This window comes from Eschrichtius robustus, chromosome 14 (genome assembly GCF_028021215.1).
Source record: "Eschrichtius robustus isolate mEscRob2 chromosome 14, mEscRob2.pri, whole genome shotgun sequence".
In the NCBI taxonomy this organism is placed as follows: Eukaryota; Metazoa; Chordata; class Mammalia; order Artiodactyla; family Eschrichtiidae; genus Eschrichtius; species Eschrichtius robustus.
Window position 1 is genome coordinate 82,722,282 of NC_090837.1, and position 24,842 is coordinate 82,747,123.

A 24,842-nucleotide genomic window follows, 5' to 3' on the forward strand; every position below is an offset into this window, starting at 1 on the left:
CATTTCAACAGTGAAGTAGGAAGGGGATTATGAGCATATTTGGGCACAGAATGTTCTAGGAAGTGAGAACAGCAAGTGCAAAGGCCCTGAGACAGAAGTGTGTCTTGGCACAGACAGATCTGCAAGGAGTCCAGTATGGCTAGAGCAGAGAGAGAGAGGGAGATGGTGGGAGAGACGAAGTCAGAGAGGTTGCAAGGAGGAAGGGCGCAATCAGGCTATTGGGCAGACAGGACGGAAGCAGCCGTACTTAATACAAGGCCTCTCTCCTCCTTTCCCGGGATAGTGTCTAAGTACCAGGCTATGAAGGGCCAAGGCAATGAAGGTGGGGTGTCACAGGGAGAACGTCTGGGCTGCAGTCACATCAGGTGTGACCGACGGTCCCCAAGATCTCCATGGCATCCTCCTGGCTCCCCACTGCCGGGCCTCTGAGCCCACTGTCCTCTCCCCACCCCTGGGCCTCTCCTAAGCACACAGAAGACGGTTGGCCTCCCCATACCTTGTGGAGGGGTGCCTGAAGGTTGCTAAGCAAAGTTCAGAGGAGAAGCTGCTCTTTGGGCCCTGGTTCCCCCTCGTCCCCTGCTGTTCATGCTGCCGTGGGCCTGGCCTGTCATGTATACACCCTGGTTTTGAAATCCCCACCCCTTCCTTGAGCTCGGGAATTTAGACTAAAGCAATCAGATTGTGTGGAGAAATACCATGAACATCAAAATATGGATTAACCTTCCGTGGAAAGTAGTTGCTAAATAACATAAGTCTCTAGGTGAACATGATGGAAGAAGAGTTTTGTTTTTTTTTTAGCAGTTTCTTACCTATTTTTCCACTTGGGCAGGTGAACACACACACACACACACATCTACATGCTCTAGAGAAACAGGGATCAGGAATCTGGCACCAGCTATCAACAGATTGCACTCCTGTCCTAAATGAACTGCCCGCCTGGGCCTCCTTTTCATCTCAAAGGCCACTTGGCATCCCCCCATTCATCTGCACAGACTGTCAAATTCTCTCTCCCAGACTTCTCCTGTGACCTTCATTTTATTCTCTGCTCTTGCCTGAGTGTGGCGGCTGAACTGGATTGATTAAAGTTTTAGCCCTGTCTTGTTTTAATTCAAGAGCTAAACGGAGCATTTAAATGAACTCGTGGCAGCACCAACTGTCAGAAACCTGAAATCCGGTTAACATTTCTCCTCAGCAACCCTACCCCCCCATTATCACTGCTCTGGCTCCAGGTTGGTTTCTGGGTGATGTTCACAGCTGGTTCAAAATGACATCATGGGAGCAAGTGAGAGTAGATTAATGTTCATTTCCACCCATCCATCCATCACTGGAGGTCCTGGGTTCATTAACTGTGCTCTGGTCACGATTGCCCTCCACTTCCCATAATTCACCCAGGGCTCTAATGAAGCAGAATTGAGTTTGTCAGTTTCCCCAGTTTTGACGGGAAGGGAAAACAGTCTTCTGGTGCCAAGCACCTTTTATCCTGGAGAGAGAATGTTAGGAGAAGGGGACAGAAAGCCCGGCACAGCGACATAAATGTCAGAACATGCTCATTCATCATTTCTATTTACAAACACGAGAAGGGCTCCCACAAGATCACGGACACTGAACTCACATCTTTTCTTCTGCCCTGGGTCTTCAGTCTGATTGCTGTTTTCCAGGGAGTCACGTGGTCCCTCCATTCTGTTTTTCCACTGTAATTACCTATGGCTCCTCTTATGACAGAGGAAGGGAGCACACGAGAGGAAGCACAGGCACCCATCACCCAGGGCTGGATCAAGCGTATAACGTCACAGCCCTGCCCCCGCTAAATTCTCAAGGGTCTGCTCATCCATCCATGCGTCCATCTGAGTCAACCCATTCAATTCAAATATTTATCACTCACCTTCTCTGTGACAGGCACTGTGCCAGGTGCTGGGGTGTTTTAAAATGTACCAAGGATTTTGGTTTTAATTCGGGTTCAGTGAGGCCAACAGATCAGGAGATAACTGCCCCTAAAAGACAGTTTCTGACACCCGTCAGCAAGTCCTACAGATTCCATCTTGATGCAGTGGAATACTACACAGCAATAAAAAGAGAACCAGCTACAAATACATGCAATGACATGGATGAATCTTGGAGACAATGATGAGTGTCAGAAGACAGATGCAAAAGAGTTCCATTGATACGAGGTTCAAGAACATCTAAAACTTATAGAAATCAGAATAGGGGTTACCTCTGGATGGGTGGGTACTGACTTTCAAGGGGAACAAAGGAAATTTCTGGGATGCTAAAAGTGTTACATAAGGTGCTCCGCATGGTTGTTATACGGATGAATACAAACATGAAAAAGAAAAGATAGTTTGATCCTTATAATTCCCAAGAGGAAGGTGTGCAGTATGCCACACCACGCCATGCCGTAGCAGGGCCACACGGGGAAGCGCCAGGGTCAGTCAGGCGGCAGAAGAAGCAAGGAGAAAGCAAGGGCAAGTGTCTTTATGGTGGTTTTCTTTTTTTTTTTTTTTTTTTATAAACTTATTTATTTTATTTATTTATTTTTGGCTGCGTTGGGTCTTCGTTGCTGTGCGCAGGCTTTCTCTAGTTGCGGCGAGCAGGGGCTACTCTTTGTTGTGGAGCACGGGCTCTAGGCATGCGCAGGCTTCAGTAGGTGTGGCACGCGGACTCAGTAGTTGTGGTGCACGGGCTTAGTTGTTCCGCGGCATGTGGGATCTTCCCAACCAGGGCTCGAACCCGTGTCCCCTGCATTGACAGGCGGATTCTTAACCACCGCGCCACCAGGGAAGTCCTTTATGGTGGTTTTCATGGGGAGGAATGGGTGAGGCAGGGTAAGCAGCCGAGCAAGCTTGTGATTGGATAGTCTAAAGAACTTCCACAGGCTCTGAGCTATAGAGAGGTGGTCCCCACTTCTCTGGTACCCAGCCCTGGGGTGATTTAGGACCAGAGGATAATGTCCTAGACTGCTGGAGCCTGATGAAAGGAGGTGGGTGTGGTGCATGGACTTGGGATTGGCTGGTTTGCAAATCAAAGGCATGCTTTGCAGACAGTTGTTTGCTAGCTCTAGGAATTAGCTAACACTGGGAGGGGCAATTTCTTTCTGGTCTTCAAGGCCTCAAGATGTCAAAGCATCACACCATATAGAAAATAAAAAAGATGATTAATACATGGGGTTTCCCAAAATGACAGACTCTGCCTTTGAAGAGCTCACAGACCTCAAAACAATTTGATACCATAATGGCACAGGGAGTACCGGGTCATCTGTGGGGATGTCTGCCCCAGCTCACAACCTCCCACTCTTGGGAAACAGACTCCAAATTTAAAGGAGTAGCAAGTGCCTGGTTGGTAATTCATGACTTTACCGCTACCACTGCCACCTCGGCCATGGCTAATTGGACCAAAGTGGACCCTTGATCCCAAGCTCAGCCAATCAAATGTCCTCTCCCACTGATTTGGAATTGAGAGAGACCGCAGACCTGTGTGGGTGCAAACTGTCACAGGTAAACACAGGAGCCAGGAGCCAGTCTTACTTCACCATAGGCACCAGCGATCCCCAACCCTGACTACACATTAGAGCTATCTGGGGAGCTTGCCAGAAATACTTACACCAAGGTCGCAACTCAGACCACTTACATTAGAATCTCTGAGGGTGGGGTCCAGGTGTCAGAGCCCCGGCTTCTGGCCTGATTCACCCTGTATAGCCACCAAAAGTGAATTCTCTTATGCCCTGGACCTTCCAAGAGCACCCCTGTGTGGAAGTGACATGGGACGGTGCTGTCATTTGGGTGGATATTCTGCACATCCATTGGCTCACGGAGCATTGAAGTAGGGAACCTGGGGAGGATTTGCACTCATCGTTCTCCTGCTGAGCTTCTAATAAAATGAATGTCCACCCAAGGACGATGTGTGGTGCACCTGAGATGTCAATATATCAATTAACCAATAAATATTGTTAGAGAGGGGGATGAATGAGAGGAAAGACAAATGTCCTGCTCCGGAGGAACCTTTAATTAAGCTGCAGAAGGATTTAGTTGTTGATGTAGATAAATACACATAAAAATACATATGTCCCTGTGCAGTCTATTTAATTGACAGTAGGAAACCAAGCATAATACACGCTGAATGAATGGTACTCCACATGATCAGAAATGAAAGCTCACTCTGGTCTGGCTGGCCCGGGAAGACTTCCTGGAGGTGGGGGGATTTAACCAGGTCTTTTGAGGAAAGGTGGGCTTCAAACACTGGTGTGCAGGCAGCACACCGCAGGCCCACAGACCAAGGTAACCAGCTGTGTGGGCGCTTGAAGGCGCATCTTCCCCACGCCACTGCGAAAAAGAAGCTGTTGTCTGCCCTCTCTCCAACCTGCTCCAGCAGCTCTCCTCAATCTAAATCATCCTCCATTCATTACTCTCCTACAGCCTTGGGGTTTACCGCCTCCCCGAAAGGGTGACTTCTTTCTCTATCAGGCCAACCAGGGAAACTCGGGGGCTTAAACCGCCACTGGTCTAAATCCAAGAAAGCACAAGGACCCAGCTGGGGCCCTCTGACCTCCCATGGAGCAGATAGCAAGAGACGACACAGGTGATCAGAGATGACAGGAGACCCGGTCTCACCCCTGGGCAGACGCCACCTTTCAAAGACATTGGTGCATCAGATACTACAAACTCAGTCGATGCTCAGTGGAAACGGGCCCCACCTTCAAAAAAGCTGCTCCAAGAGGTAGAGACAGGCAAGAGTTTTGCTTCAGCAGCTCGGCTCTTCCTGGGAGCTAATCCCTAAATGCCCAGGGCCCGGAGCAAGTATAAAACCTAGTCATTCCAGAGAAAATGTCCTTCCTGCCTTCTGTCTCCACATTTGCAAATCCCTCCCCAGCTTGAGAAGAACCCACCGTCCTAGTGAGAGCCCTCTTCCCTCTGAGGCTCTTCTCGTGCCTTCCGGCTGCCCCCAGGCCCCCCATTCTCCCTCTCGCATCCCTTCGTGGACCCTCATTCCTTAGCTGCAGCGGACTCTCAAGTATTTAGTCTAAAATTCTCAAATATCTGCCTGGCTCTCTAAGGTCCTCAAACCCACAGCCCCCTGGTCAGAGTTTCAGGCCAGGAGCGTCCCTTTCTGTGCCCCTGAGGCGGGACCTCAGATTTCCACACATCTCTGCTCCTTTAAAAACGTCCCTTCCCACCACTCTGTTTGGGCGTGAGAACAACATCTGGGGACAGATATCTTGGGGTCACCTTCTTCATGGGGCTCAGTGTCCCCCTTTGTGCAATCCAGAGTGGACCCTGACCTCTCTCCAAGGACAGCCCTCACCCACTTCTGATCACGTTTACAGGCTTTTTCCCACCTCGGCATCTTATTTGCAGCTGTTGGTCTTGAGCCGGGCTGGGCTCTGGTCCTTCCTGCTGCCGTGGAACATTTCCCAGGCCGCTGCGGAGTGGAAACGCTCCTCACGTGCATTTTTGAAAGATCTTGGAAACCTCAGCATAAATCAGTAGCAGCCCATTTATGATTTTAGAATATTCTGGATAATTTATTTGATGTCAAGGAGCCTGAGCCCTCACTTTCCACCTGGGCCCCGCAGGGCTCCACTGCGTTTCCCTTGCATGTTTGTTTTGGTTTGCCCTGAAATGCTAGCCAGCCACAAGGAGACCTTTATCATTATTCCAAATAGATTTTTCCCCTTTGTAATGACAGACTCTGGGGAGGTTGGACACTGAGCCAGTGCTTCTTCCCCTTTAAAAAAAAAACAGCGACTAATATAGAAGTCTTCTTTCCTTGCAGGGCAGGCTGCAGCTCTCAGATTTCAGCCTTGGTTTGCTGTCCTTCCTGAGAGCTTGAACACTGAATGTCAGCACGGAGACCCTCTCCTGATAACTTCCTGCCGCCTTCCTGCTGGCCAGGGCAGGCAGCACACAGAAAAGTGAGCCTGGTGAAGATGAATTAAAAAATAACATCTTGCACCCGGCAGGCTCAGATTGGGCGCGCTGCATACTCTCAGGACTGTCCTTCCAGAAATGGCTGAGAAAGACGCAGCTGACATTTTTAGCAATTGGCGTAATGTCCCTCCCCCGAGGCTCCCTCACCTCCTTCCTGGCCATGGATTGAGATTCAGATGTGCAGTGCTCCCGGCTTTTTTGCTCTCTCAGTATTTCCTCCACCCGGAATCATGTGATCCAGCCCTAAACTCCTGTCCTCGGAGGACAATCAGAATGACACCTTTAGTGTTTGTGCCTGATTTTATGGCCTCATGATCTTGTGCCCTTTGGAGTTCAAAGGTCACATCAGGCAGCAGGCAGGGAGGTTTTTGATGTAACCTCTGAACCCCAGAAAACAAAAGGACAGAGGCCCACAGCGACAATCCATCTACAAATGGTCATATGAAGAACGCAACTCAATCAGCCCAGAGCACGCAAATCACCGAACATTGTTATGGAACATCTTGCTAAATCCAAACTTAGACCAGAAGAAGGGACACTAACCCCATGATCCCAACACATAAATCAAAGCTTGAGAAGAGCAAAGAAATGAGTTTACAACCTGGTCAAAATGGAAGGATTTGTACGATGTGATTTATAAATTGGTTTCCTCCCCTCCTCCCCCCACCATCCACATGCAAGGGCATGTGCGCACGCGCACGCACACGCACACACACACACACACACACACACACACACACACGCTGGTCAATATGCCACCACCATTCTAAAATCAAGCATTTTCCTTTCCGAAGTTTTGCCCAGCAGTGAAGCCTGCCACGGACAGATGTGTGAGGCCCATCAAAGGCCAAGGGCTTTCTCCTTGGCCACCAGAATGATCCTCAGAAACAGGCTGAGAGGCAGGGGATCAAACAGCCAATAAGAAAGACAAGGACGTGTCAGATAGGTGAAAGGTTAGCCCCACAAAGCAGGTCATGTTCTGCAGAAGAGATGTCACCTCCCGTACCACACAGATTGTCCCTCATCAGCCCTTAATACCTGGCACACATGCCCCTGGGCAAAGGTCAGGCTAACTTCTGAATTGATGAGAAATACAATTCAAATAGTTCGGGAGCTGAACAGGCGGTGCTCTCATTGTTTATTACTATAGAAGTTTTATTTCTTTAAAAAATATACACCAAAGTATATCTAGCTTAGCCAGAGAAGATGCTGGTGCTGGGAAACTGATGAATAGATCTTGAGAACTTTGCCCAGTAACCTGGTATGAGCAAAAGTTCTGTTCAGAGACTAGACCACGGGGAGAAAAAAATAGACGTGCCCTGCCATTTTAAATAAAGATTTGGTTTGCAGATAAAATGTGTCTTCTTCTACAGTGAAATGGAAACATTATATAGGATCATCCAGATCTTCATCACAGACCCTCCATTTGGAAGAATTTTCTCTCTGCTCTATCTCATACAGCCTCCTCCTTTCCTCTTAACTTCACATCAGATGGTCATTTCCCTGGGAGGGGTGACTAAATTTTTAATGATATCTGAACAGGAGCACAATTGCGTTGAATAAAAATGTGCGCTGAACAGTGGGACCTAAACGTCATTGAGGATGAAATAAGAACCCTAGAAAGAAAGAATCCTGGTCTGAGAGTTGGAAGACCAGCTCTGTGTGACCTTGGCCAGGTCACCTCACCTCTCTGAGCTTCAATTTCTTCATCTGTAAATTCAAATCGCACTTGTGCCTTCCTAGGGCCTCCTCAGCACAGGCTCTGCTCAGGTGCCAGGACAACCTCTAACCTGTCACGATTCCTCTGTTTCTGGACGATCTTACCTCGACACAGGAGAATGGACTAAAGAGCTGGCTCTCTAACCCTATTCTTTAACCCAGGAATCCCATAACCTGCTTCCTTCTCAGGAAGTGAAGTACAACCCGCCAAAACCGTTTTCCAAAGGATAACTGAGCAGCAAACATTATTTTTAAATGGGCTGCAAAATTCCCCATGCTATTTTGGAAGCCCGGTCTAAGAGTATATAGGAACTCTGCTAAAGCTGGTCAAAACTGAGAGTTGCCAGAGTCTCGGAATGCTCCTGGGTAGTTTCTGCCTGGTTGAGGGTTCAAGGCCACCGTGGCTGGAAAGGGCTGGGCATCACTTTGTCAGAGCACTGCCTCTTTATCTGTTTCATTGATACTCAGAGAGGGCAGGACCCCCAGAGGTCTCGTGGCTAATTGGGACCAGGCAAGATGGAAGCCCAGGTTCCTCCATTCCCAGCCCATAATAATGGCTACCATAGTGAGTGATCACTCTGGTCCACAGCATTTGCTTTTTACCTGTCATCTTGGTTTTTCTTTACGACAAGCTGCTAGTAGATATTACTCTTATCCTAGAGATGAGGAACCAGCATCCTGAGAGGTTTGATTACTCAGGTCTCATGTCTGGTACATGGGGAGCCAGGGCTGGGTTCCAGGTCCTGTTGGAATCCAGGCTTGTGCTTGTAACCACCCACCTCAGCCCTGAGACCCCATTTCTATGCTCTGACCATAAAGCAGCAGATCCTGAGGCATGTGTGGGAGTGGCTTCTGGGAAAGGCAAGACGGGGGCTCCAGGGGGTTGAAAGGGATCTCCCTAAAACACATGTCTGTGGCTTAACCCACAGGACCTAAGATGTGACCTATTTTGGAAAAAGAGTCCCTGCAGATGTAATGAAGGATCTTAAGGTGAGATCACCCTGGATTGTCCTGGTGGGCTCTAAATCCAACGACACATCTCCTTGTCCGAGATGACAGAGAAGATGCAGACACTGAGGAGAAGCCATGGGAAGGTGGAGGCAGAGATTGAAGTGATGCAGCCACAAGCCAAGGAACACCTGGCACCACCAGAAGCAGGAAAAAGCAAGGAAAGGTCCTCCTAGAGCCTTTGTGGGGAGCACAGCCATGCCAACACCTTGGACTTGCTTTCCAAACAGAGACAGAATAAATTTCTGGGATTTTTTAAGCCACTGAGTTTGAGGTACATTGTTACAGCAGCCCTCGCGAACTGAGATGAGATGGAATAAGGATTTCCTCTCGGAAGTTGTGTGCATTTTTAGGGCTTGTGGATCCAGTGGTGCCAACCCTATCTGTGTGCTGCATCCTAGTCCTTCTCATTAAGCCAGAGTAAGTTAGTTACTTAGGCTTCTAAGGCCAAAGCAGCAGGTCCTGTCAAACTGAAATTTCTATTCTTGCAGGAGGGATGAGAACGGAAAGGCCACCTGGTAAATTAACACCACCCCCAGCCCAGACACCAACGTGCCGTCCTCATGCCCTTTACCATTATACAGCTTTTAATAATGGTTTTTTGGACTATTATTCCATCTACTTTTTGCCTAATGGAGCCCAGTTTCTTTCTCGGGAAGACTTGGCAACTGACCCCAGACATGTTCTAGCCTGAGTCCAAAACCCAGATTTACAAATTAGCCGAGGTGAGAGTGTGTTAGAGAAACATTCTTTACTTTGTTGATGCTTCCCTTTAGATTCATTTGCCTCCCAAATACATGTTAAATGTAATTAGATTTAGGAAATTCCCTGGCGGTCCAGTGGTCAGGACTCTGCGATTCCATTGCAGGGGGCATAGATTCCATCCCTGGTCGGGGAACTAAGCCGCACAGCATGGCCAAAGAAAAAAAAAGGAAAGAAAAGAAAAATGTAATTAGGTTTACAAAATCCACTTCCATAGAAATCTTAGGGACACGCTTCTTACTTAAAGTATGGTCCACGGTACAGATTGCTTGTTTATTCACGATGAACCCACGGGTTATGAGATGAAGGGAGCTGGACTTCCTTCTAAGATGGATCTAAGATGACAGGCAAAACAGCAGGTAGGGCTGATGGACTGGATCATCCGTCCCTGTACCTATTCTTCTCATCTATAAATCGGAAGGACCATCTACCCCAAATGAGGGCAGCTTAGAAAAAGAACAGCACAGTGTACTTCTTACACGGTACTGTGGACACAGAGGTGCATTTGATTGTCATCCTTGACACTTCTTTCCAGCGTTTCCCAACCTTTTTCAGGTAGAACATAGGTCAGATCCTGCTTTGTATGTGCTGCCCCGAGGAGCCTGGAACAGCACTGTTCTGATGGCCAGAGATGAACATCCTGGGAGGTCAGGCCAGTGTAGGCCACCCCTGTCCGCCCCAAGGGCTGAGAGACCAGTAAGCAGGCAGACCACGAGAAACCTGCCTGAGCACAGGAGTCAGCAGGTTCTGCCTTACAGATATTTTTGAGTACCCATTTAATATTTAATAAACCCAATTTAAAAAAATAATAGAGTCCCAATCATCAGACGCAAATCTTAGAAAGCCAGAAATATTTGAAGATGCCTCCAAAAGCAGATAAAAGGAGAGTAGAGGTTTTTAAAAATAAGAGCTTATGCTAAGATTTTTGATAAAATGAAATCAGCATAATAACCCATTCTCTGGGACTCTGCCTGTACCTGTGAATCATGCTGAGAATTAATCCTTGGACGCTGGAAAATCCTTGTGGATGTGTAGTTTGGGGAATATATACAAGCCCAGCTTTCCTCCACTTTCAGAACAAAGACTCCTTTCCTCCAGCTCTCCCAACCTTCAGGTGCACGTGCACACACACACACACACACACACACACACACACACACACAAAATGAACCAAGAAAGAAGGAAAGAGATCAGTAATGAGAGAGCCCACTAATGGGTTGGTTTATGTATAGAACAACAGCCCATTGCTGTTCCAGAAAATAATCAATCAAGCACTTAATTTTAAACATAAAAGTAAGCTGCCAGGAGACTGTTAATAGATAACCAAATAAATTAACAGTTGTAGGTGGGATTTAAAACCAGATCAGATTTCCTTCTTCCCCAAGCTCCGAGCCCACGAGTATAAAGGGCCTCCCCAGCTGGGCACTTGATGTCACACTGTTTCCGAGTGGGAAATCCCCTTTTATCCAATATCCCCTCCCAGCAGGCTGGTCACTTCAGGGAATTGTCCTTTGTGCGTCTTCCATAAATTTTATAACACTGCTACTTTACAATATTGATGGGCAACTTGGCCTTGGCCCAGACCCGCAGTGGGTTAGCACAGACATGAAAACCTTCAGAAGCGTAGAAACAGGAAGGTACACATTCCCCGCTGACCTTTCGTAAAGGGACAATTGTGTTAAGTGCAGTGGTTACCTGAGTTGGAGGCCGGCCCAGCGTTGATGGGTGGCTCTGCCCTCTGAGAGCCGGCTCAGAGCCACACGGCGACAGGCTGGGAGGCGGGACACACACAGGCAACGCTCAGGTACCTGCAGCCCCGTAAAGGGTGAGTGAAATCCACACATAATCCCCCAAGTTGTTTAAACCTGAAACTCAACTTTCTCCCAACATTCAAACTCTTTGCAAAGTTACTGATGAAGAAGGATTGACAGCTTTAGAGTCTGTCTCTTCTCTCTCTACCTGTGACATTCTCAGGGCAAGGGACCCAAAGTAAATGCAACAAGGAACATAAAAGGCAGGACTGGAGAATTGATCCCTGATTCCTAGAGGCTCTGTGAGCGCTCTGAACTTTGAGGATAACATTCATTCTGCCATCACATCTTCGTGAAAAAACAACACAGTAAAATTCCACCTCCTAGAATAAAGTCACACTGAGAACAAGACAGCCATCGTCTGCTAACCAAGTGAGTAACACAAGTCAATAATAGCTACCATTTATTGGGCCTTTAACACACACACACACACACACACACACACCCCAAACACTGCACCTTATTAAATACATTATGCATATGATCTCATTTAATCCTCTTTTTAAAATCTGCATAAATATCCTTTGATCCAGAAAACCCACTTTTAAGGGGTATTTCCTATGGAAATGACTGAGAATATGTCCAAAGATTCTGTCTATAAGGACGTTTATCAAATATAAGCAAAGCTTCGCTTCTCAGGGCCCCTGTTAGTACAACAGGCCCGTGGGATTTTGTTGGACACAACTGGCATCTTACTAAAAAGATTAAAATTTCTAGTAACCATGGGGTAGCTTCCACTCTAAAGAGACAGCGATCTACAGAGCAAGCTACCTCTCTATATAATGAATCTGGGAACAATGCAAGTATGCGATCCACATAGACCACGTCCATCATCCCAGAAAAGTTCCGTTTGAGGCAGTAGTGTTTTGGTAAATGGTCACCAACCAGCTCTCTGAAAAAACAATCTATGCATACATGTGTGTATGTTTATTATAACTTTTACCAGTATAAAAGATATAGGATGCACAATTTACAAGTAATAATAAAATACATAATTCTCCTTACTGTAAATTCCATATAATCAATTAATTCTCAAAGAATGCTTTTGTTGACTTTTATCAAGCTCTTGCATCTGTAGCCAGCCTATAGAGTTCTGACATGAATGCTGATGTTTTTATTTACATTAATGAGTAATACAAATGTAAAACAACTTTGTATGTCAAAACTTCACTTGGATAAATCGGCTATTAGTTTTCACATAATGGGAGGATATTTCCTCAAATTTTTGTGCTATTCACGATGTAATGGCTAGAGACATGACAACTTTTAATATGTATGAACATTTTTTCCACCACTTTAAGTCTAGGTAATCAACAAAACAATCAAGGAAGCCCTAAGTTGTAGTATTTGCTGATTTCCAAATGTAAATAGCCCTACTGTAGCCAATTTCAAGCTACCGACACGATGTCACTGAACAAAGCTGGAGACGTACAGTACCTCATCATTATATAGTATTATCACCATATAGGTATCATAAACATAAATAACCTCTAGAATAAAGATGATAAAATATAGTAAAATAATAGGGAAATGATTTTTGAGTATTTGTTACTTTTAAAAATATAATTAAACTGTAAGATATAACACTTTTAACGATTGCTATGTGTAACAACCTGAAATTTTAACAATTGGCCAGCAAGCCCCTGCCTGTATGCCTGTGCAGTTAATCCCATCTCATGTATATAATTTTTTTTTTAAATAAGGAAAAGGTAAAAATACCTCATGAATTCTCAGGGTAAAATCTATTATTTCTTAATATGTCAGGAAAGTAAAGCTTCGACCCCTTGGGGAGAGTGGAAGGAAAAAAGCCGGCCTGCGCGATTTCATTTCAGGAGAACGCTGCTGAGAGGGCACCCGGAACATCAGAGTGACGGCTGTCAAACAACCAGAAATAGGACCCGGCGACTCCTGCCCAAGGGCTTCTAACAAAGGTTCAAACCAGGCTTTTTTCCAAAAATGTTTTTAATTCCAACATCCCTCCTAATGGCTTACTGTAGACACATTTAGCCAGGAGCTGTTAATGCTAAAAATGGAAGCTAATGTTTTCAGCTAAAAACGACTAAGCCAACACTATCAGAGTGTATTCTAAGAAACTGATTATCACGGGTGCATTTGTTTTCCACTTCCTCTTCCCTGTAGAAAGGCTTAATAAGATTCCCACAGCAAAAGCAGAAGCATTTCTTCCTCTCCTGGGAGCCTAGATTGTGAATGTGTTCTCTGGAGGTCACCCACTCCCCAGAGCCCTAATAAGACTCAGCTCATGCTGGGAGCCACGGTTCCACTAAAGGGCCCCCACTGCTGTTGCTTGTCATATTGGTGCCATTCAGAGAATATTGACCGCATCAGCTTCTTTCTCTTGAGTGCCCACCGGTACCCACCACTCACCTCGGTGCCTTATAGCTTGGCACACTTTATACTTTCCAAAATAAGTGTATTGTGAAAAGAAGCATGCCTTTTAAGGCAAAGATTAGATAATAGTCATACCACACAACTGTCCAGCTGGAAGAAATCTAGCAAAAAAACAAAAGATCAAGGTTTCAGGTGCCACTGTTTGAATTAACCAGGAATGTTAGAAAGCAAGCACACAAAACTTCAATATAATTATGACATGATTAAATATTTCAACTGGCAATGATTTAAGCAGAATTCAGGTTTCTTGAGCTATCCGATATTCAGGTTTAATTCATTTGATGTACATTCCCTGAAACGTTATGATGCTAGCTTCTATAAAAAGAAAGCCACCTGGACTGGGAGAAGTGACTGAAGGGGCTTTTTACAATGGAATCTCAATTATTAGGCAATTAGAACAAAACTCCTAGGGATGATATTTACAAAGTCTGGGGTACAATCTTGATGAAATGTTTTTAATTTTATAATTTTTAGAAATAAGGAAAGAAAAGATTAGCTTTTGTCTTTCTCTGAGGATTCCCATATTAAGACGGAGAAACTGAACGATCTCAATTTAGGACACTAGTTTTGGGGTCAACTCAGAATTTTCTTTTCCCAGCTTGTAACATCTCAATGAATTTCCCATTTCCACCCAATGTTGGGAAGCATGTTCCTGGGCCATCTTCAGGATCTGACAGAAGGGGTTTTATAGGCTGGGTTGAGAGCTTACAGATGCAGTACCAAGGGTGCAGTCAAGGGCTCTAGGCTTACACACCAGCGCACGCGTACACACACAGGTGTTAGTTCTTTCTTACGGCCGCCAGCTTTAAACTCTGCCCTCTGGCTAACACACAAGTTGCCCCTTACCCCATCCCGCCAAGGTCACTCAAAGCCTACCTTGAACGTAGTCCCCCCCAAAGTGGGTGGAAACAGAAGAGGAAAATTCTAAACAACTGTCTATGCCTTGTACCCTCTTCTGGAAACACAATCTACTAAAATGAAAGCCAATTTGGAAAAAAAAAAATGTAGATGCTACTCAAACTTCAGAGCTGTTATCAGTGTGGGAAAACTATTAACTAACGTGGATGGCATGTTTCTTTTCTTGTACTACAAAGTAAATTCCTCTTATTTAATAACTTTGATTAGTAATGAATTTGGATTACTTTTGGTTTAACAGAGAGAATGAATCAGACTGGTTAAAACCTTAATGATGTCATATTTATTAATATAGTAAATACTGAATATAGAAGATCTATGACTCCACTAATACTTTCACTGGCTTAAAAAAAAAAAAGAAATGCACTTTCGAAGAACAAAGTTGTAAGGCTTAAAGGAAAGAGAAAGTAATTATTACAAATTCACTATGGATCCATCAGAGATTTTTAAAATCCATATAAATCCAGGTATAGAAGATCTGACTCTGATCCTACATTATTTCTACATTTTAGGACAACATTTCACTCACAAATTCAAGGTTACAATGGCATCTAAAATATCCACAGGAAAAGACTAACATGAAATACAATAATATGAATAATACTTGTTGCATTAGAGTGGTTATTTTCCTTTTCTCTATTTTTTAAATTTCCTATAGCATGGTTATATAATTTTTATAAAAACAATTGTAAATTAAGAATCTGAGGTTACCAAACATAGTTGACTTTATAAAATAAATCTGCAAACAAATATGCGGAAAGGGGACATTCAACCAAGATGAAGAAGATGCTCGATGGAAAGGTCCACGAGGTCCTGAGAGGACCTCTGGACATGAAGCCCTTCATTAGCATTTCTGGCCCTCGCTCTCCTGTGGCACCAACGATTCCCACCAAGGTGGGGATGACAGATGCGGGATTGCTACACGTTTATCAGCCCTGTGTGCCTGGGGAATCTCAAAGCACTTTTGGAACCTACGCTTGATTCGGTTTCATGGTGAGGAAAGGGAGGTTCACACACAAGGACCAAAATGACCGATTAATAGTGACATCACTGGCAAGAGCAGCCACTGTAGGAACATCACCGGACCAGCATTCTGTAACCCACGGGCTGAGGGAACGATTAGGTACCCTTTCTTTTTTCAAATTATATTTCATTTACTCAACTATGTTTGCTTTAGAAAAAAAAGTATGAGATTGTAAACAGATCTCACTCACTCTGACAGCCCACAGAGGGCACTCTCCGTACCCTCGCAGGGGTTTTTTGGGGCAATAAAACCAAAATCGGTATTGAAAATACGTGTGCATCTCATAAGATAAATTTTTAAAACTTATTTTTAAAATAGCCTCGTGGACATTCCAAACTAGTAATTTAACCCAGAGAGGGGGAACTATAAATGCTTACTGTATTTGGTCTATAAAAATACCCCTCAATAAGGATTTCAGAGTCCATTCCTCAAGAAAGCACACAGTTTGTGGCCAAAGGCTGTGCCCACACCGATGCAACGTCCTCCCTGATTGCTAAACACATCGTCCTCCACCTCGGAGGTGTCTGGAGGCGGGGCACCTGCCAAATCCCAGCGGCGCTCTGGCGGGGTCACAGCTGCTGGCTGCTGAAGAAGGACTTGGTCTCCCTGCAGACGGGATTCACGCAGAGCGGGCAGCTCAGGGTCAGCTGCGTAGAGCAGCGCTCGTTGGACTGGATGTGCGAGTGCACCAGGTCGGCCAGGGCCTGGGGACAGACGACAGGAAGGCGAGGCCCGTCAGAAGCGGACAGGCTGCTGCTACCCGCACCTCCCCTCTCCCATCTCCCCTGAGAAGCACTCTGGCCTGAGGTTTCTTTTCATTCAAAACCTATGAAACCTTTGAACCCAATTCTATAATGCCTTCCTTTCTTAAGGATTCTCCGCTTAGAGAAAAGTTGAAAATACAGGTTTTAGAAAAGGAAATCCTCTCACCCCACCTGCTGAACCTTGTCTCCGAAAGGCAGATTTTAAATTAGACATAGTGATAGGTGGGTAGAAATAAGAAAACGGGGGCTCTCTAAAGGAGAAAAGAGCGAGAGTATAAGGAATTCAATTTTATTTTTGTAATTAATTGGAACTCAAAATGTTCTCATATGTGAGAAAACCAATATTCTGTAAGAGTTTCTCAGAGGACTGCTCTCCGACATGTTCCACTAAAATGGCTGTAACACTAGTGATACCTTCGAGAACAGCGGATTTCCGTTAAGAGACTCTGCTCTTCTGATGTTTTCAACCCCACACTGAAATCAAACGAGAAAAGGGAGGAAAACACATACACGTTTTATTTTCCTTTTTCTTTTTTTTTAAAGAAACTGCTACAAAAAATAAAATAAATAAATAAACACACATACACAAACACAACTCAAAGTCTTAGTACCAAAGTGTTCCCAGACTACCCAGAAATGAAAAACAGTCCCGGGACCAGACATAGATGCTGATTTTCACCCCTTTATCATAAAATTGCTCTTCAATTTCTATTCCTTCCCTCATCCCATTACCTTCCCATGGATGCTTTGTTTCCAAACCATTTTTGAGGTTTGTATCTGATAGAATACTCAAGTAATTTAAATCTGCTTACCATTCTTTTTTTAGTCTACCTTTCTAATGCATACTTTTACAGACTCTACCTAAGCAGAATGTTGCTTTAATGACTTAAATTTTTACACCTGTTTTGATTCCAAGTGCCAAAAGAGGTAAATTAATTTAATGTATATTGAAACTAGATTGGATCCAATATGCAGAGTTGGGTTTTTAAATATATTCTTACATAGAAAAATCTAAATTAAAAACCTAAGGATTGTTTTACAACCATCCCTGCTCCCCTCTCCAAAAATATGCAGTTGATTCCAGCTAATTATCCCCCAAATAACTGAGAAATGTCTAATTCTTATTTACTCAGGTAGCTAGGATCTTCTCTTTCCCTTTCTGAAATGCTGATGGCTTTTTTGTTGCTTTATCTTTTAAGTTAGAAGACTGGAAAGGGGAAAATGGTGAGATTCAGCAAACACATAGTTCTCAATTTAAAAAGAGATCGATCATGTTCCAAAACTTCATGTAGAAGTAACAGCAGGATAACCAGTTGGTCAGTGTTCTCAAACACTGTTTTTTTCTTTCTGGCCACACTGCACGGCGTGCGGGATCTCAGTTCCCCGACCAGGGATGGAACCCGCGCCCCCTGCAGTGGAAGTGAGGAGTCTTAACCACTAGACCACCAGGGAAGTCCCAAGTGTTCTCAAACACTGTTGATGGGAGAGTTAAAGGATGGATTTCTGTGGGACAATCCAATAAAATATGTATCAACATTTACATTCCATTGCTAGGAATTATTTCTAAGAAAATAATTGGAAAAATGATGTTTATTACAGAGCAGTTTATGAAAGCAAAAAATTAGAAACATCTCAAATGTATACTAATCAAGGATTTGTTAAAAAATAATTATACAGATCTAACTATATTTATATATTTGGGTCCATAATACATTTTTAAGAGAAAGAAAAAGTTACAAAAACAGTATGAATAAAATACCATTTTTATTAAATGTGTAGAAGAATACCACTTTAAGATACACGCACATTTAGAGGGAAAAGGGGACTTATTTTTATCAAAATATTAACATATCTCTCGGGGGTAAGAGTCTGAGTGAGTTCTACTCACTATGTCATACTTCTCTGAAATGAGTTCTTTATTATTTTTATTATCAAAAAGCAATAATTTCTATTTTGGGCAAAAATTTCAAACTACTTTTAAGAGAAAGTTAATAGTTTTAAATGTAGTGTATTCTCCCTTCAAAATAATGAAATTAATTGTAGTAGATGGTTTTCTTTATTCTCTATATAGGCTAATACATTAGTCACTAATAATCCATTTGATTACTAAGGAATGACCTCAGTTTGGTAATATGAATGAATGTGAATTATCATGCAATATAAACAACAATTTGTTTTCCAAATACACTGGTATGAACTGCCTTTGCACTTCAGTTTTCTAGCAAGGTCACCATTAGCCAAGGTCATTGCTGGGATATAAAAGGCATCATGATTTTTTTTGTTTTGGCTGTGCCGCATGGCATGTGGGATTTTAGTTCCCCAACCAGAGAACGCCTGTATCTGTAGTGGAATCGCAGAGTCTTAACCACTGGACTGCTGGGGAAGTCCCTAGAAGGCATCATTAAATGAAGTCCATAGACAACCCTACAACCTCATTTTAGCCAATTACAACTTTCCCATAAATTCCTTATCAGAACTACTGACAAGTAACTTAGGCACCCTCTACCTTCATCAATGTGTGATTGATGACCAGTACGTACGTACAAAAACCTGTGGGGTCGGGTGCTGCTGAAGCTCTCCCCCAGCCCACTCTCCACCCTTCCTTGCACCTGCCACCTGGTCCCAGAGAGGGTGAAGTATCCTTCGAGGCCAAGGCCCCATCCATCATATGTGGGATGACCAGGGCCAAGAGGTCTGGTGGAAGATGAGAGGGAAGGGCTCCTTGGGTCCCAAGGGTTCCACAATTCCCATAGAAACAATGCTAAGAAGTGGACTCAGGTTTCAGGCCGGCCCTCAGAAGCCCTGAGATGGGTCAACAATAGTTTTTCTCCATGTGAATGACAATCACATCCATCTTACATTACAAGACAACTCAGAATGGTATTTGTTACTTCAATAATCAGATTGATCACAACATAGTAGCAAAGAGCTAATTAAGTGAGTGCATACAAGAGGTCAAGGAAGTTACACACACTGTGCCAGTGTTCATTCCATGCCCTTCTCTTAAATGGCGGTGACTCCTATGTGCCTCGAAACCCAACCAGAAGCAGTGTAACAGCCCACGTAAAGGGCACTATTAGGTGAAGAAGAGGAATTATAGAACAATAAAATTCTTTTCCTCCAAACTGGTGAGAAGTACAATTACTTTTTTCTTAAGGAAATGTAGTTTTTATTACTTTCAAGGGGTATAGTAACTCAAACTAAACAAAATGATGTCGCCCACAGTGATCCCTGGGCTACCTAGCTTTACAAAGGCACAAAAGTGCTTTCCCACTGCAAACATGCAATTAAGTTGATGTGTTCAGATCAGTACTCAGATGAAGTATGATTCAGAACAACGAGGCCACAGTACATGCAAACATATATATGGAGCAATATTTTTGAATGGTACAATTAGATCACTGCAGAGAGAGTTTCCTTTTAAAACAAGTCACAATGGGATGAATAACCACACTTACCTCATTGGCTAGAACTTGAGAGTACTCGATGTCCAGTTCATACAGCGTTTCAATGTGATCGCTGGTAAATGCTATCGGAACCAAAAGGATATTCTTCCTCCCCCTCTCACAAAGCCCTCTAATGGCCTCGTCCGTCAGAGGACCCAGCCAGGGCATCGGGCCAACCTATGAGAAAGCAGGATGAATGCACACAGGGACCCACGTCTCACCACAGCCCACTGCCCCGGACATACACACACCTCCCTGTAAGAGTGAGGGCCACGTTTTACACCTGCTCTAATGGGTTCTGGTATTTCTGTATTAAGCCTGAATCCTTCTCAAAATTGGCAAAATATTAAAAATAACAATTTCTATGATTACAATGAAAACTAATCTATTGTTTCAATGGAACCAAGGAATTCCCGTAGTCACTTGATTTTCCCTCCATCTTATTTGCTTGAGGAGTTCTTTCTGCTCATGGGAGCAGTCGGGTTACAGAACCTTCTGCCTACGTGAAAGGGCCAAATCTAATCACTTTATAACTAAGTCCTACAATACACGCCCTCAAGAGTGCTGGCTGCCTGCAGACGTGTGGATGCCACCTACCTTGGACTGCCACACCAGTCTGTAGGGATTGGAGAAACCCAGCTTCTCCATGACTCTCTGGACAGTGGCGCCCACCTCCTGAGGATACGGGTCCCCTCTGTTGACCACCTGCAACAGAGACACGGGTGTCCAGTCACCAACACCGTGAAGGGTTCCGAGAGCCTCGGACTGTGCGGTGAGGTGGCGCGAGCCCTGGACCTGAGGCCGCCCCTTGTCTTCTGCGCTAATGACCATGCCATCTGAGCTCAACGCCCGGCTTCCCTGGATCGATTTCCTCAGCCAAAGGAGAACTCTGTACTCAATCATCTCTAAGGTCCCTAGGAACACGTCAAATTCTATGTCCATGTTATTCATGGGAGAATGACAACGTATGACAGTGGAGGATGGGTTTCTTCAATCCCCCATCTGAAAGAGGGAAAATGAGACAGAAAAGCTGGGAAGGAAGAGGCAACATGGGATGGGCCTTCACTCTTGGTAGCCAGCTGAGGGGCTGATTTTATTTCATTTCATTTTATTTTTATTTTTGGCTGCGCTGCCCAGCTTGTGAGATCTCAGTTCCCCAACCAGGGATTGAACCCGGGCCACGACAGTGAAAGCCTGGAATCCTAACCACTAGGCCACCAGGGAACTCCCTGATTTTAGAAATGAAATTGAAAGAGTGCTGTACGGACAGTGTACAGAACTACTGAGTCTGTGGGGACCAGGTGGATACAGAGGTAAACACTAGTGGAATAAGAGAAAGAAGCAGCATGCGGGGTCAGACTCCAGGCTCCTCAAGGACATGGCCTGTGCCTTCTAATTCCTTTTCCCCACTCTTCCCACAACAGCGGACTGTGGCAATGCTTTGTGCACAATGTCTGTAAATGCTACTCACAGTCAGAACAGCTTGCTAATACCTCTGAAAGTGTTCAGTAGAAATTTTACTCTTACTTCTTTAATATTTAGTTGTGTACTAACTCCCTAACCCCATTATCCTGCTTTATTTCTTCCCATAACACTTATTACCTCCTAATATTCCAGATTATTTTCTTATGTATTATATGTATTTCTTATGTATTATAATGGGGGAAGGGAACTCCCTTCCCCCATTCTCTGGAGGCAAAGATTTTTGTCTATTTTGTTCATTCCCATATCTTGTGATAGAGGATAGAAGACTGCCTGGAATATAGCAGGTGTTCAACAAACACTGTTGAAATAAAATGATGAACCTTTTTATGATATTACTAAAAGTTAGTTTGCCATTAGAAACATAAATGTAGAAGGAATGAGGGAAATATAAAGTCACCATTAGAACAGCACAGAAATAACCACTGACGGAGGCTAAAATTAGTGCGCAAAAGTCTGAGGAACAAGAAGATATTTGCACCGTCTCAAAGCAGCTTGCCTAAGATATTTTTAATTACAGAGAGAAAAATAGTGACTTTATAATGGACAAGTCCAGAAGACACCACCTTAGACAAATGACCAGGGATCACGTCACGAGTAGTAAGACATATTGCCAGCATGTTCCCCCGATATGCTACACTGAGGACAGACCACCCCAGGGGTTTTTTTCCTGATAATACACGACCTCAGTCTAATCATGAGAAAATACCAGACAAATCCAAATGGAGGAGCATGATACAAAATAACTAACATTCTACCAAAATCACTCTTCAAAAATATCAAGGTCATGAAAGGCAAGGAATGTATGAGGAACTGTCACAGACCGGAGGATCCTGAGGAGACGTGACAAGTAAATGCCATGTAAGATCCTGGATTGGATCCTGGAACAGAAAAGAGACAACTGAGGAAGAAGTGGTGAAGTCTGAGTAAGGCCTTCAGGTAACAGCACTGTACCACCGTTCGGTCCTTAGTTTTGATCACTGGACTCTGGTTATGTGAGATGTCAACATTAGGAGAAGCTAAGGGAACACTGTACTATTTTTGCAACTTTTCTGTAAGTCTAAAATGACTTCAACATAATACGTTGTTTAAAAAGTCATTACAGGGAAAAAGTCATTAGAAGCAAATGCAGGGGAAAAAGAAGAGCTTGTGAAAACGGTTTTCTTGCTCGACAATCCCTCTGCCTTCCCTACCCCATCCTTATCCCCTGACTTCATGGTATTTCTCAGTCCCACCCAAGACCCTGGGCAGCAAAACAAACAAACAAACAAACAAACAAAGCTGGAAGCAGCATGTTCAGTCCCTGAGGGGAAGAACGGGAAGTGAGGTGAGAGATGAGAGGAGAGAAGGCAGCACCTGGAATCATTCACGTATAAAAATGTGCTTCCTGCCTTCCTGGCTAGAGGGCTTCCCTTCTGGCACTTCAGACACGGCCTCATCACACACAGGACGGTTATAAAAAGGAGAAGGACGGAGCAAGAGGATGGACATGTGAAGAGAATTTGCATGGTACCAGAAAAGAGAATAGGCAGGCTTCCAGAAGAGAGAAATTTCTCTCCAGAGCTACCTACTGCTGAACCTGGCACCGCTTAGGTGACATGCAGGAGAGAAAAGCTGCAAAGGGCTTGACCCTCGTGGCCACCAGGTGGCAGCACAGACCAATTAGAAGAGTGGCCCCAGACACGACACTTGGATTAACTCCATTATCCCTGGAGTTAAAACCTTGATAACACCGAAGAAAATGTAATTCTCTACTTCTCCAGCTTTGAAAGCAATGTTTTTAGGGTACAATGCTGGTTCGAAGCTGATGAAACTGGCTGCTTATCCCAAGCACTTCTGTATATCATACATACACCAGCTCCATCATTCTTGTCTCCACAAATGCAACAGTGATGGCACAGATGCGGTAGTTTAATGAACACCCAAGTGTAATATGAGAAACTCAGGAGCAACCAGATCATAATTTGACACACTCTATATTCACCGGCCAAAATGTGCTCCCTAGCCTTGGCAAATTAAAAACTAATCACTTCCCGGAATTCAAACAGCCCAAGTCTTGAGGACAGAAGAATGGGGCTGAGAGTGCTCAGCTCTACAGTCCAACACCCTGAAACGTCAGGCTGAGTTCCTTCAACAGGGCAGGCAAAAGCCGTCTTCTTTTAACTGTCCCACTTATTAAAAATTCTTACGTAGGAATATATCTTCAAGTTACCATTTTAAAGGGACTTACTAAGACAATGTCTATTCACAATAGTATAGTCTGAATGAATTGTTATTAGGCTTCAAGAAATGAGTCTAAAATTAGCACCAAGTTCAGTTTGAGATTTTAGAGTTCCTCCTTGCACTGGGCTTAGGCCGAATGGAAGCTGAGTCCATGTCATACATTTCGAAATCCTCTACCACTGGGTCATCCAACAGAATGTTCTTACTTACAGACATCGGCAGTGAGTGAGCAGAAAAAAGAATGACCACCTCGCGTCTCTTCTCAAGTGGAAAATGGTCCAGTTCTTTCAGAATGTGGTCGGCAAAGCACTGTGGGAACACCAAGAAAGGGGATAAGGAGGGAGTGGGAAGAAAGACATGGAAGGAAAAGAAAATATGTTTTAAATGAGAGCGACACCAAAAAATCTCAGAGAAGCCCTCAAACATCAGAACTGTCTTTGTAAAAAAAACTGCAGACCGTACAGTCTCTCTTGCTTTGGTTCATCATCAAAATGGCTCATAACGGTTTCAGGGGCCTGGGGAATTTGATGGGAAACTTCTAAAGCTCGCTAATGGCTCACTGAAAACGAGCACTCTGGATGCTTCCCCTTGGGAGGTACAGGGCACACTTCCAGATGGAAAGGAAACACAGATGGGAAGGAGAAGTTGTTTTAAGACCTCTCATTTGCTCGCCTAGCAGGAAAACAGCTTACAGGGTCTTACTAAATCTCCCTTAGCTTGGCTTTCAGGCATATCACATTAAAATACATTAGACAGAAATAACAGAGGAATAAGAAAATATGATTCCATTTTTACGACCTTTTCCTCACTGAGTCAATCTTCATGACAACCTTCATAACAACAGATGAGAGGTTGTACAACTCTCGTTAAATCCACAGAGAGGGGAGCCGAGGCTGACTGGGGGGCCCGTCCAGCCCGCTCAGCCTCATCGCATCTGCGGAACCTGGGCTAGAACGCAGCCCCCCCTCCTCTCACATCTCTCTCCACCAGACCAGTTAATTCCCTTCCTTAGTTGGCACGTCCCCCAGTCACAACAATAGGTGCTGAAATACCAGATCTGAAGAAGCTTTCTTTTATCTCACTCTTTAATCACTCTGTCATTTAACTTATAAAGCAAATGCTACAAAGGACATTAATGGGTCAATTGACAAAATTGGAATATGAATGTAGATTAGATAGATTTAAGTATCAATGTTAAATTTGCTGAAGTTGAATATTGTATCATTGTTATGGGAAAGAATATCCCTGCTGTTTAGGTGTAAAGGGTGGTTTTATAAGTCTGTGTGTGTGTGTGTGTGTGTGTGTGTGTGTGTGTGTATGTATGTATATATATATATAAATATAAAAAACTTATTCTC

General features: G+C 44.1%; 1 protein-coding gene across 3 annotated transcripts in view; it reads right to left on the minus strand.

The window, feature by feature from the left end:
* Positions 1 to 14,859: 14,859 nt before the first annotated feature.
* The window catches only part of FECH (ferrochelatase), a 33,868-nt gene continuing 23,885 nt past the window's right edge, over positions 14,860 to 24,842 (minus strand). For 2 of the 3 annotated variants that reach the window (XM_068563069.1, XM_068563071.1), the window contains 5 exons: positions 23,695 to 23,793; positions 20,377 to 20,484; positions 19,792 to 19,956; positions 16,748 to 16,807; positions 14,861 to 16,273 (listed from right to left, as the gene is read on the minus strand). In XM_068563069.1, coding sequence (XP_068419170.1) covers positions 16,139 to 16,273; positions 16,748 to 16,807; positions 19,792 to 19,956; positions 20,377 to 20,484; positions 23,695 to 23,793 — 567 coding nt within the window. In that variant the 3' untranslated portion in view covers positions 14,861 to 16,138. Of the gene's footprint in view, positions 16,274 to 16,747; positions 16,808 to 19,791; positions 19,957 to 20,376; positions 20,485 to 23,694; positions 23,794 to 24,842 lie in introns of all 3 variants that reach the window. The other variant, XM_068563070.1, reaches the window with a different exon arrangement.